Here is a 13,924-nt window from a genome sequence, read left to right as displayed (position 1 = left end):
AGCTTGAGGCTCTGTCTCAAAAAAAAAAAAAAGCAAAACCAAAGACATTAAAAGCAGAAATGTTCAACTTTTGAATAGTAGAATAAGGGTCACCTGTGTCTAAGCTTCTACATGACCAAACTTGTATAGCTATCTTCAAAGTCCAGCAGTACTGTTCATGCGTATGTATTCATTCTAGGATTAGACTTCTATACCTATTTGTCCTTACTGAGCCTTTTCCTGTACACCCCAGATGAATAAACTTACTAACCTTAGCATTCATGTTGGGAAATTCTCTTAAGCTACAGTAGAACTATTCCCTATTTAGGACCACGTGATAACATGTATCTTTGGTTTTTCAGGGCGACTTGGGTTGGATGACCAGAGGGTCCATGGTTGGACCTTTTCAAGAAGCAGCATTTGCCTTGCCTGTAAGTGGGATGGATAAACCTGTGTTTACAGACCCACCAGTTAAGACAAAATTTGGATATCATATTATTATGATTGAAGGGAGAAAATAAATCATATGAAAGACTGATTAAGTTTTATATATTTTGTTTCTTTAAAAGGTATTAGATAATCCTTATATTTTGTGAACTGTCAGTATGGGCTTAATAGGTTCAGAAGAAAGTGGGCATAGGTTAGTGCATACTGCAGTAGGTATTTATCAGTTCTCAAAGATAAGTCAAGTATGTATAAGGATGGTCAGTCTTTATAGTGAAATAATAGAAAATTATCAACTCATAGTTTTTCTGTTTCTTTTTTTTATATTGAGACAGAGTCTCATTTTGTTACCCTCTGTAGAGTACTGTGGCATAATAGCTCACAGCAACCTCAAACTCTTGGGCTCAAGTGATTCTCTTGTCTCAGCCTCCCAAGTAGCTGGAACTACAGGTGCCTACCACAACACCAGGCTATTGTTGTTGTTTGTTTTTTGTTGTTGTTGTTTAGCAGGCCCAGGCTAGGTTCGAACCCACCAGCCCCAATGCATGTGGCCCGTGCCCTAATCACTGAGCTATGGGTACCAAGCCAAACTCATAGGTTTTCAACAAGGCATAAAATCTCTCTGCCTGCTTTCTTTCTCCTGCCACTCCCAGCCCCCTACCCTTGTGGATTTCTGTTTTCACAAACCACAGGGTACTAGACAAAAAGGAAGTGTAAATTCTTTCTCTTTACATTTCCCCAGCTCCTTCGTCTTCTAGAATTTGTTCTTTTAAGCCTCAAGTCTTTCCCAAGTGTCCCAGATATACAATAACACCTGGAAAAATGTGTCTTCAACCTTGCTGGAGGAAAAACAGACATAGCCTTCACAGGCATAATACCTTGTAAATTCAGCTGTAATTACCTTCTCCCCCTTAAATTCATCTGCCCACTGGACCTCAGGGTAGACATTCCTCCTTTCTTTCTTTGGGATGCTGTACCATTCTCTCACGCCTTTTCTCTCTTTACCCCCCATCTTCCCTCCTCTCACTCCCTGCTCTCTGCTTCCTTCTTTTTCTTCCTCATCTCTTCCCCTGACTCTTCCTTATCTCTAATATAAAATAGACTTATATTTTTATATTCCTGTCTTGGCCTAGAGAAATTCTTTTCTCATCCCACGAGTAGCACCTACAGAGCAACTAAGCATTTTCCAAACTTATGGTCAAGCAGATTCCTTTTGACCTGTATTCCCTTTCTTCCCAGAACTACTTTTATCTTTTAGTATGTCCCATAAATTAATTCAAAAACCACGTTTAGGCAAATCAACTCAAATTATACATGCAATTGAAAACATTGGGCATCAAAGAGATGGGTTAATGTATGATAAAGTTCCTGGATAGCACTTGTTTTATAAGATAGTCAACTCTGATCTGCCAGAACAGGTATTAGCTCTGTTATCTTAACAGACACAGTACATGGTACATGATAGCTATTCCATGTTAACTCCCTTTTTCTTTTTCTTTTTTTTATTTTGAGATAGTCTCACTATGTCGCCCTTGGTAGAGTACTGTGGCATCACAGCTCACAGCAACCTCAAACTCTTGGGATTAAGTGATTCTCTTGCCTCAGCCTCCCAAATAGCTGGAACTATAGGTGCCTGCCCAGTGCCAGGCTATTTTTTCGTTTTAGTTGTTATTGTTGTTTAGCAGGCCCAAGCTGGGTTTGAATCTGCCAGCCTCAGTGTATGTGGCTGGAGCCCTGGGCACTGAGCCTTAACTCCCTTTTTTATTTTATTTATTTATCTTTTTGTTTTTGAGACAGAGTGTCATTATGTCACCCTCAGTAGAGTGCAGTATTGTCACAGCTCACAGCAACCTCAAACTCTTGGGCTCGAGCAATTCTCTTGCCTCAGCCTCCCAAGTAGCTGGGACTACAGGTGCCTGCCACAATGCCTGGCTATTTTTTGTTGTTGTTGTTGCAGTTGTTAAGTTGGCCCTGGCCAGGTTCAAACCCGCCACCCTCGGTGTATGTGGCTGGCGCCGTAACCACTGTGCCACAGGCACCAAGCCTTAACAGTTATTCTTTTGACACACATTCATTCTTTTCTTCATCTGCATTTGATATTATGCCAACTTATATGATGACATCTTCACCTAAGACCTGAGTTTCCCGCTTTAGAAGAATTTCTGAGCACTCAGCAGAATATGCCTCCATATGAGATTTTCCCCATTGAGCAGATATGCCAGATATGTTCAAATAGTTGGTGTGTTACTTGACTAAGAGGGTCTGGCTGCTTGTCACTGTCAGCCAGTATGCAGAGATGGGGATAGGTCCACTAAACTTTATTTGTCAGAAGTCCAGGATTCTGGAGAACAATGAGAGTAGCCTCTCTAAGACTGTTCTATCTCTCATTTCCAAAATCATAGTTTTATACATAAAAGTCTAAAGCAAAGACGACACCAACCCCTATTCCAAATAATAATCAGCATAACTCAGTGACTTATTACAACATTCCAATTCAAAAGTTAATCTCCTAAATCAATCCACCTAAACTGCCCAAGATAGACATCTTTAGGGTGGGAGCTAAATTTACAAAATGGGAGATAGGAGGTAAAAGTCTCTTAGGACCTAAACTGACCAGACCAGCGGTGTCTTGTTGGCCCTAGCCTGAATGACTTCATCTTATTTTCACTACGTGTACTTTCAGGTATAAGATTAAAACCACATGTACTTTTTTTTTATTTGAGGCAGAGTCTTACTCTGTTGCCCAGACCAGAGTGCAGTGATTTGATCACCACTCACAACCTCAGGTTCCTGGGCTAGAGCAACTCCTACCTCAGCCTTGGAGTAGCTGGAACTATAGGCACATGCTACCACACCTGGCCTGTATACTTTAAAAGTACATTCAAATAGGCTAGCCGCCTGTAGCTCATATGGCTAAGGTGCCAGCCACATACACCAGAGCTGGCAGGTTCGAATCCAGCCCGGGCCTGCCAAACAACAATGACAACTACAACCAAAAAATAGCCCAGTGTTGTGGTGGGCACCTGTAGTCCCAACTACATGGGAGGCTGAGGCAAGAGAATTACTTAAGCCCAGGAGTTGGAGCTTGCTGTGGGCTGTGATGCCATGGCACTCTACCCAGGGCGACAGCTTGAGACTCTGTCTCAAAAAAAAAAGTACATTCAAACAAAGATATAAATGTATACATGTCTATACTTGTGCTTGTACGTAACACAGACTATCTCTGAGAATGGCAATCACAAAAGAAACTTTCTACCTTATACTCTTAGATCAGGGGTTATAACTTTTTTTGTGGCAAAGCCTTTTGATAGTTTTGTTGATTTTTTTTTTTTTTTTGAGACGGAGCCTCAAGCTATCCCCCTGGGTAGAGTACCGTGGCATCACAGCTCATAGCAACCTCCAACTCCTGGGCTCAAGCGAGTCTCCTGCCTCCGCCTCCCAAGTAACTGGGACCACAGGCGCCCGCCACAACGCCCGGCCATTTTTTAGTTGAGCCATCATTGTTGTTTGGCGGGCCGGGCTGGGGATTCGAACCCGCCACCTTAGGTGTATGTGGCTGGCGCCTTAGCCGCTTGAGCCACAGGCGCCGAGCCTTTGTTGTTGATTTTTAAAGGCATAAAATAAAATACGTAAGATTACAAAGGATGTCAACTGTTTTGAAACACAGTAATCAAAAGTTTAAATCTCTTGAGTCACGTCGCTCTTTGGAGAGAGCGACACGGCCACCAGCCAATAACTGGGTTCCGACTGGTGATGGTGCCGCCCCTTGGCTGCTCGCCTAGTGATTGAGCGCCCTGGGCAGAAGGGCCAAGGCGGCGCGGTTTGTAGGGGCGGTTCCTCCCGCCCGCTGGGGCTGTGATTGGTTGGCCGTGCGAATACGTTATCGGACCTTGGCTTTAGCCTGGAGAGACGCGGAAGCGCTCTACCTAGGGCAGTAACCTGCTCGGCGTGTGTGAGCAGCCCGTCTTTGTCCGTGGACTCCCTAGGATCCGGTTCCCTACCACCGGATATTGTAGAAGGAGAAATTGGGGACCTGAGTGGGAAAAGGCTGGCTGGCATGTTAGAGGCTCTTGCTCCACTTTCAGTATCTGCCATAGGTCCCAGTAACCACAAGGCTCTTCCTAAAACATAATAAAAATGTAAAAACAAATAGAAAATGTAATTCCAATCTTGTTTAAAACCTTCAGAGGCTTTCCATGCCCTTTATAGATAAAATCAAGCCCTCCCTATGCCCTGGAGACCCTGCGCGCAAAAGCACCCAGGCTCGCATCTCTCCCTAGCCCCACCCGCACCGGCCGCCTTCTACACTGGCCTTCTTTGCCCGCCAAGCTTGATCTCATATGAGACCTAAGCACTGGTTCCAGCTACCTGGTTTCTTCTTGTATTTCCAGTCTCGTCAGAATGTCTGTCCTCTCCACAGCAAGGCCATCCCTGACCACCCTATGTAAACTACTTTGCCAGTCACATGCTATCATATCTTGATTAAAAAAAATTTTATATTGTAATATATGTGTGTCCCTCTTTATTAATATATTAAGTAACACCTAGTGGTAAGTCTAAAAACCAAAGTGATATTGTAATGAATATCAATGGTATTTTGAGATATCTGCAATAACCATGGAATTCTATTGATGACAAAGTCACAGATACTGCTTAATACATCTGCAGTTTATTGTAGAAGTATTAATGAAAAGAAATGTTAAATTCCAGCTACAGGGCAGTGGGGGGAAAGACATAACGTTTTTCTCATCCAAATTCAGACACCTGAATTCTATCCATGAACCCCTGGTTAAAAATCCTTACCTTGGTCCTACCGATTTAAAAAAAAAAAAAAATCCTTACCTTGGGTATTGTTTGAATATTTTACCATGTGCAAGGATTTTTTTCCCAAACAAAACGTTGTCATACATAGCATACACTTAAACAGAAAGAGCATTTTGTTTCTTCAATGAGAAATACACTAAGGACTTAAGCTTCACCGTTCAGGTGAAATAGATATAGGCCCCTCCTGGCAGGCAAATAAACCATATGTAAATTTTTTTTCTTAAATCAAGGAAGAAAGGAATTTATTAGCTGAATTTCCACAGTTGTCTGTTTGGAAGGGACTGAAAAAAAAGATGTAGTAGGGTGCAGTCACTCCCTTCACCTCCATCACAGTGGGATACTACATAGAAAAATAGTGAGCTGGATTCAGATGCAGACTAAAATTGCCTAAAGACAAAGTTACACTAATTTTTCAAAAACAGATACGTCCTCAATCACATTACCCTAAAATATTAGTAATAATTGCTTTTAGTGGGTGGCACCTGTGACTCAAACGAGTAGGACACCGGCCCCATATGCTGGAGGTGGTGGGCTCAAACCCAGCCCTAGCCAAAACCTGCAAAAATAATAATAATAATAATAATTGATTTTAGTAAGATCAAAATTTTGTGCCATTGATAACCTATTCAAATTTTAGCTTATCTCATACCTTTATAATATTTTGTAATATATGAGAACAGTAATGTACATATAATTCACAAGTAACTTACATGGGTAATAAAATTTGTCTCACCACCCGATATCTAACTCCTAAAACCCTTAGACTCTGGGGTGACGAATCTTTTGTATGCTAATGAAACTACTATAGGCCTGAGGCCCTTAGATAGCTCCTGAGTGGGGTTGGAGATCAAGTTAATCACCAAAGGCCAATTACTTAACCATGCCCCTCTAAGGGATATCTCAAGACCCCTAAGCAATGGCTGTTTAACCGTCAAGGTGTTAGGAGCTGGGGTACCTGAAGGGGGTGGTTCTGTGCACCAACAGCATAACTTGCACTTATGCACCTCTCCCTTTACACTATTCCTGAGTTGTGTTGCTTATAATAAACTAGTAATAGTAAATAGTAAGCTTTTCCTAAGTTCTGTGAGCTATTCTAGTAAATTATCAAACTTGATGGGAGAGTAGGGGAAAGGGCCCTTTGGGTTTGTAGCTAAGTTGGATAGAAGTGTGTGACAGGGGGACTTAATACTTATAACTGCCATGTGAAGTGAGGGCCTTCTTGTGGGACTGAGCCCTTAGCATCAGAGTCTGGATGCTCTAGGTAGTATCAGAAATGAATTGGAATTGAATTGTAGGGCACCAAGTTAATGTCTGCAGAAAAGCAGAGAATTGCTTGGTGAGGAAAACCTCATTTGGTGTCAGAAGTAAAACAGGGTTTTACTATTTATTACTAAATAGTTGTATTTCAGTATTTTATAGTCGCTTTTCATTTATAGATAATATAAGGTTAAAAATCTGTTTCACCCCTATGTCACCATGGGCAAGGTCACAGCCTCCCTGAAACCTTTATTTTCTCAAATGAAAATGTTGACTCAGTGCCCATAGCACAGTGGTTACGGTGCCAAGACTGGTGGGTTCAAACCCGGCCCAGGCCTGCTAAACAGCAATGACAACTGCAACAAAAAAATAGCCAGGTTGTGCTCGCTTTGGCAGCACATATACTAAAATTGGAACGATACAGAGAAGATTAGCATGGCCCCTGCACAAGGATGACACGCAAATTCGTGATGCATTCCATATTGAAAAAAAAATAGCCGGGTGTTGTGGTGGGTGCCTGTAGTCCCAGCTACTCGGGAGACTGAGGCAAGAGAATCACTTAAGCCCAAGAGTTTGAGGTTGCTGTAAGCTGTGATGCCACAGCATTCTACCAATGGCAACATACTGTGTCTCAAAAAAAAAAAAAAAGAAAGAAAGAAAGAAAGGAAAGGAAAGAGAATGTTGCCTTCCCTCTATCTCAAAGGATTTTGGTAAGGATTAAATGAAAAGTCTGTGTAGAACACAATACATAGTAGGTACTTAATAAATGACAGTTCCCCTTCTCTGGTGACAGTGCAGCATGACGCACTGTACTTTATGTTTCTGTGAGGGAACCAAACTCCTTTTCAGTCTACAATCCAAAGATTGAATGTGATAACACATCAGAATAGACAAGATACCTGGTTTGAAGAAAAGGAGAACACAATTGACGGTGAGTGAAGAATGGCTAACTAGTCAGCAAAGTGACTCCAGGGCAGGTGCTACCAGTGATAAAGAATCCTTGTACCAGGTACCTTATCACACATGTCTGCTGTACAACTATGCCTTTTCCAAAATTCTTAGGACCAGAACAGAGTTTTTGATTTTGGAATATTTGCATATATATAATGAGATATTTTAGGGATGGGACCTAAGTCTAAACACAAAATTCATTTGTGTTTCATATACCCCTTATACATATAGCCTGACGGTAATTCTATGCAATATTTTAAATAATTTTGTTCACGAAACAGTTTGTGTATATTGAACCAATTTATTGTGGGCAGGCTCATGTGGGAGAATCTGGGCATGAGCAGAAAGTATATATTGCCGCTAAGGGGGGCTGGGTCTTTTTTTCCTTGGAGACACTAAATAAACTGCCATGCACCTGCATTTTCATCAGACATCAGGTGTGGAATTTCCTACTGTAACATGTCAGCATTCAGAAAGTTTCAGATTTTGGAGCATTTCAAATTTGGGAATTTCAGATTAGGGGTATTCAACCTGTATTAAACTGAAAGCCTAAAATAGCAGGTTAATAAATGTGTTAGATTTGGAAATACTGTGAGAAGCTCCTGCCTGAACTAAGGAATTTCCATATGTATTTGCCTGAATCATTGTAACCAACTCTTTGAACAAATTTCAGTAACCTCCCCCCCTTTTCTTTTTATAATCGCTCTTAACTACTTAACCTTTCGAGTTGTTGCCCAGAAATGATAGATTTTCTGCAAGACAAAGGAGCTGAGATTTTGAAGGCCCCCTGGGTTAACTTCTTGAAACCAAGTTCAACCATCTTTCCCCAAAGCATGGAACCCTTTGTTAGTTACATCATAAGCTGCCCCAAGGCACCTGGACCCTCCTTTAAAAGCCCATGATCTGGCAAGGCAAGGTAGTTCCTGTCTGTAATCCTAGCATTCTGGAAGGCCAAGGCCAGAGGCTAGCTGAAGTTCAGTTCAAGACCAGCTTGGGCAGGAGATCCCCCTCCCCATCTCTACTAAAAACAGAAAAACGAGCCAAGCATTGTGGTGGGCACCTCCTACTTGGCAGGCCGATGTGAGAGGCCAGCAGTTTGTTTTCTCCATATGTTGCTGTGAGCTATGAGGCCATGGCACTATACCCAGGGCAAGAGAGACGCCATCTCAAAAAAAAAAAAAAGGGCCAGGTGCAGCGACTCTGGGAAGTGGAAACCGAGGCATGTAGATTGCCTGAACAGCCAGGTGTTCTGGGTTCCTGTACTTAGGAAGCGGAGGCAATAGGAACTCTTGAGTCTGAAGTTGCTGTAAGCTGTGATGCCACAGCACTCTACCCAGAGTGACAAAGTGAGCCTGTCGGTTCAAAAAAAAAAAAAAAAGGGCAGCACTTATGGCTCAGTGAGTAGGGCGCTGGCCCCATATCCCGAGGGTGGCGGGTTTGAACTCAGCCCAGCCAGACTGCAACAAAAAAATAGCTGGGCATTGTGGTGGTTGACAGCCGCTCAGGAGGCTGAGGCAGGAGAGTCACCTAAGCCCAGGAGCTGGAGGTCACTGTGAGCCGTTATGCCACAGCACTCTACCAAGGGTGATAAAGTGAGACTCTGTCTCAAAAAAAAAATAGACTAAGAAAATGGCTCAGCACCCGTAGCACAGTGGTTATGGCACAAGCCACATACACAGAGTGTTGGGTTCGAATTGCAACAAAAAAAAATAGCTGGGCATGGCTCAGCGCCTGTGGCTCAAGCGGCTAAAGCGCCGGCCACATACACCTAAGGTAGTGGGTTCAAATCCAGCCCGGGCCTGACAAAACAATGATGGCTGCAACCAAAAAACAGCCAGGCGTTGTGGCGAGGCCCCTGTGGTCCCAGCTACTTGGGAGGCTGAGGCAGGAGACTTGCTTGAGCCCAGGAGTTGGAGGTTGCTGTGAGCTATGATGCCACAACCCTCTACCCAGGGGAATAGCTTGAGGCTCTGTCTCAAAAAAAAAAAAAAAATAGCCAGGCATTGTGGTGGGCGCCTGTAGTCTCAGCTACTTGGGAGGCTGAGGCAAGAGAATGGCTTGAGCCCAACAGTTTGAGGTTGCTGTGAGCTGTGACACCATGGCACTCTACCAAGGGCGACATGAGACTCTGCCTCAAAAAACAAAACAAAACAAAACAAAAAAACCCCATGATCTCAGCCTCTCCCCACAAAAGGTCTTTCATTTTAAAAATTCTTCTTTTCCTTGGCAGCGCTGGGCGGGAGGGCAGGCAGCCGCTGCTGCCACCTTTAAAAAAAAAAAGTCTTCTTTTCCTTGACAATCTTCAGATTATCTCAATAATCTTTTGGATCTTTGTGCAAGTGGACCTGGGCCAACCAAACCCTTGTGGCTTTGACATCATCTCAGTTAAAGAAAGTGAATGAAACACATTAGAGAAAGTTAACTTTAATTTTCTTAATTGAACTGTGATGTACAAAAGTGATCACCTTCAGAGTAAAATTAAGAAAACCAGAATAATTTTACAAAAACTTCTCTAGAAATAATGTAAGGTTTATAGAATATGCCTATTAAAAAATTTAAGAACATTCAATTGAAGAAATATTAAGCTAGTACTCACAATACCAGAATATGGGGGAGGAAGAGACAAGAGCCAGGGGGTAGAGACAGAAGTTGCTTTTTGAGATCTTTCTCACAACAAAGTCTAAATATTTGATGCCTCCAACCAAAGAATCCAATTACAGAAACAAAAATTACCTCATACTCAGTTTCACTTTATAATACATAGGTTATGTTCTTAAGTCTTAAGTTGCTTATACAAACTTAAAGTCATAAGCATGACTTCAGGATCTGCACTTTTTATGTCAAGTGCTTTAACTAAGCAGTTTAGGGCCTCCTGTAGTTTTCCACACTCTTTCAGTTCTTTTCCACGCATTATAAGAGTTTCATAGTCATTCACAGACTCCACTGCTTCATCCTGGGGAGAATCACTAGATAATGGCTCAGACTCAGTAAGAGAGGTTTCCTGAACTAAAGCACTGGGCTTAGCCCTAGTTAACCAGCTAGACTTGTTTTCTGAAGACAGTGTTTCTCCAGAAGGATCCTCTTCTGTATGCTCAGAGGCTTCCTCACTGCTTTCCTCTGCCTCTTCTTCTGGATAATCTTTAGCACTCTTTGCTTCACTGCTATCATCAAGTCTTTCCTCCATATCCTCCACATGTTCTAAAACCATATTAATAAGAGATCTCCTTGAAGCCAGAGATCTTCTAGAGTTTATAGACTTATTTACACTATTGGACATTATAGGGGAAAAGAACCTTCCAGGAGGACTAATGTTATTTTTGGGAGTTGAAGCATCAAATTGTTTCACAGATGAGAATTGAAAGGGAGATGTGTGGAATGATTTTGTGCTTGAGGTACCTTTAAAAGAATCATAATCATCTTCATCTTCGTCATCTGAAACAATCCTTCTCGCTTTACTTCTGATTTTCACATTAACTATTACTTCTTCTGCTTCATCATCTTTTTCAGTAAAATCCCAACTGAGACATGTTTTTCTAGGTACAAACTCTGATCTGGAATTAGCTGCAGAGTCACATAAGCTATTTGTTTTCTCCATATGTTCTAAAGAATGACTAGGAGGATTTTTTCCATTGTCCGCAGAGTCTTCCAAGAAAAGATTGAAGTCACATGCATATTGTGGTGAAGATGTGGAAAGTTTCTCTTCCAAGTTGGCCTCATTTGCTTGAGCATCCTGCAGTGCACTATGGGATGCTGACAAGTCATCAGTTATTTCAATAACAGATACATTTGATTCTGTATTTTGATTTCCATTTGTTATGGGATTAATGGGCCAGGGATTGTGCTGATGTGAAATCTCATCATCCTTTAGCTGATCCAGATTTGGCTTGAGATCAGCTTTGATTGATTTGGTAAGCGAATAATTAAAATTTCCTGGAGGTTCTTCTTGCGGTGCCTCTTGTGTAGGCCCCTCTTGTAAGGCTTCTTTTGGTAGAGCTTCCTTTTCAGTTGCAAAGCTTTTTGACAATCCCAGTAATGAGTCATTCCAAGTTTCTTCTAAACTTTCAAACCCTTTGGGGAAAGTAGCTATAGAATCAGCATCAAATGTACTTTCACATGGATGCCAACCATCTTGCGGGATAGTAATGTTTGTCTTAATACTGGAGAGATCATCTTTCTCACCCTCTTCTGGTGGGTCATCAATGATTACATTTGCCATTTGGGAACTGATATCTTCCTGAATGTGATGGGTGGTTAAAAGAGGTGAAGGCTGAGGCTGTGGATTATTGAATTTGGGGCATTTTTTCTTTGTTTGAGAAGGAAACACAGGTTCTCTTAGCCAGGTCCCCTCATTTCTAGTTGTTTGTTGTTCCATCAGGAGCCCTGCATTTTGAGACTCTAATTCAACAAGGAATTGAGCTTTTTGAACCCTCTGTTGAATATAGTGAGGTTCTTCTATCACATCAAGCTCTTCTTTAGCAGAGAGATCACATGTGTACATCAAATCATGGTCTGAGATTCCAGCTATCCCTAAAGAGTGCAGGTAGGCAATATGTTCATCTAGTTTCTTATCAGATCTCCTCTGAGCAGCATGCAGAGACTGAAGCTGCAGCTGAGTTACAGAATTCTGAAGATCCTCGATTGTAAAGAGCTCTCTTAATTCTTGTTTACTAAAATATCTGAAAGGGTTCTTTTTTTCACCAGTAGTTTGTCTAATTAATGAGTCCTTGAACACCTGTCTTCTATATATTTTTTCCTCTACAGTCCCACAAGTGATTAGCCTATAAACCACAACATTTTCTTTTTGTCCAATCCGGTAAACTCTATCCACAGCTTGAGCATCGGTGGCAGGATTCCAGCTAGGGTCAAAAATGACCACTCTAGTTGCTGCGGTTAATGTTAAACCAACACCACCTACTTGAGTAGTAAGCAGAAAAACAGAGTAATCTTTATTTTTCTGGAATAAGTTAATTCTTTTTTCTCGTTCCAAAAGATGAGTAATTGTTCCATCAATTCGCAATGTCTTAAAGTGCCTATTCTTTAAGAGGTGTTCGATGATGTTTAGAATTTGCCTTGATTGGGAAAACACCAGAGTTTGATGCCCTTCATCTCGCAATCTCTTAAGCAGATCCATTAGGAATATCATTTTTCCAGATTCTTCCATCAGTGTCTCATCAGTTATTTGATCAATATGATCCATGTCTGGGAAATCTTCCCCTTCATTTCCATCTAGAGCAGAGAATTTGACAGTCCCTAGATTCAGTAACTGACAAGCCCGAGCAGACAGCAGCCTAGGGTGATCACACAGCTTCTTTAAGACACCTAGCTCAGCTAATGGTGAGCGTGTTTCCATTAACAACTCCTTGATATGGTCTAAAGACACAAATTTCCTGTATATTTCTTCTTGTAAAGGTACAAGACGTATCCAAATTATTAAATCATTTTTCCTGGAAAGTGAGGGCATTTCACAAGTGGCACCAACATCTGGATTCTTTTCACTAATTCTGACTTCTAGGTTGCTTGATTTTTTCTTTTGTATTTCTTCTTTAGTCCTCCTGAGAAAATAGGGTTTTATGATTGCCATTAAGTTTTCAGATATTTTAAATCCCAAGGCTTTTTCCCCAGGAGTAGCATCCTTCTGTCTTGCTCTAGTAATGGGATTTTCATACTCCATTTTAAAAGTTTTTAATGTTCCTAACAGGGACCCTTGACAAGCAAAATCAAACAGGGACCATAGTTCTTGTAAATTATTCTGGATTGGGGTTCCTGTGAGGAGGAGACGATTAATTGCAGGAATTGCACGAGCACATATTGCTGACTTAGTAGATGAGGTTTTTATTTTATGTGCTTCATCAAGTATGACATAGTCCCACACAAACTCTTGGCCATTAAAGCTTGAAAGTTGCCGCCAATTATTGATTAACATTTGGTATGTAGTGATAATGACGCCATTCCTTTGCTGAATCCGATTGAGATTTCTGGTACGTTCATCCTTGCTAGGACCATGAAAGGTTTTGACTCTCATTCCTGGAGTCCACTTGACGAATTCTTTTACCCATGTGTTAATAAGATTGGTTGGCATGATCAGCAGCACATGATTCACAAGTGATGCATCAAACATACCAGAAAGGAAAGCAATAATTTGAATAGTCTTCCCTAATCCCATATCATCTGCCAAAATACCACCTTTTCTTCCATCCCTATATAGGCTATAGAAGAAAGCTACACCTTCCTTCTGATGCTCAAAGAGTTGGTCGTGTAGCTCTCGGTAAAGCAGCAGGCCAGAGTTGCACACATCTGTAAATTCATCATCTCCCTGTTCTGCCAACTCCTCCAAGGCTTCCTGTATTTTTTGGATTCTGCTCATCACCTTTTCGCTGGGAAAAATGTCCTTTGCCAAACTGAAAAGTTTAAATGCTTCTTCCAGATCTCCATTCTTAGTTGCTTCTTTGGCCTCTTTCACATATCTATT

General features: G+C 41.6%; 2 protein-coding genes and 1 non-coding gene across 3 annotated transcripts in view; 2 read left to right on the top strand and 1 right to left on the bottom strand.

The window, feature by feature from the left end:
* PIN4 (peptidylprolyl cis/trans isomerase, NIMA-interacting 4) overlaps positions 1-517 on the top strand; it is a 13,395-nt gene extending 12,878 nt beyond the window's left edge. The window contains exon 3 of the mRNA XM_003803451.3: positions 342-517. Within this exon, the coding sequence (XP_003803499.1) occupies positions 342-500 (159 nt within the window). The 3' untranslated portion in view covers positions 501-517. The remainder of the gene's footprint in view (positions 1-341) is intronic.
* Positions 518-6,884: 6,367 nt separating this feature from the next.
* LOC111722674 lies at positions 6,885-6,991 on the top strand. Its single transcript, XR_002771389.1, has one exon. It is a non-coding gene; the product is annotated as a U6 spliceosomal RNA (small nuclear RNA).
* Positions 6,992-10,228: 3,237 nt separating this feature from the next.
* Positions 10,229-13,633, bottom strand: ERCC6L (ERCC excision repair 6 like, spindle assembly checkpoint helicase). The gene has a single exon (XM_023509006.1). The coding sequence runs from the start codon at positions 13,616-13,618 to the stop codon at positions 10,229-10,231; it is 3,390 nt and encodes a 1,129-aa protein (XP_023364774.1). The 5' UTR covers positions 13,619-13,633.
* Positions 13,634-13,924: the final 291 nt, after the last annotated feature.

The sequence above is a fragment of the Otolemur garnettii genome, unplaced genomic scaffold (genome assembly GCF_000181295.1).
Source record: "Otolemur garnettii isolate 467f Iridium unplaced genomic scaffold, OtoGar3 scaffold00306, whole genome shotgun sequence".
Lineage (NCBI taxonomy): Eukaryota > Metazoa > Chordata > Mammalia > Primates > Galagidae > Otolemur > Otolemur garnettii.
This window is presented reverse-complemented; position numbering and strand designations above follow the sequence as displayed.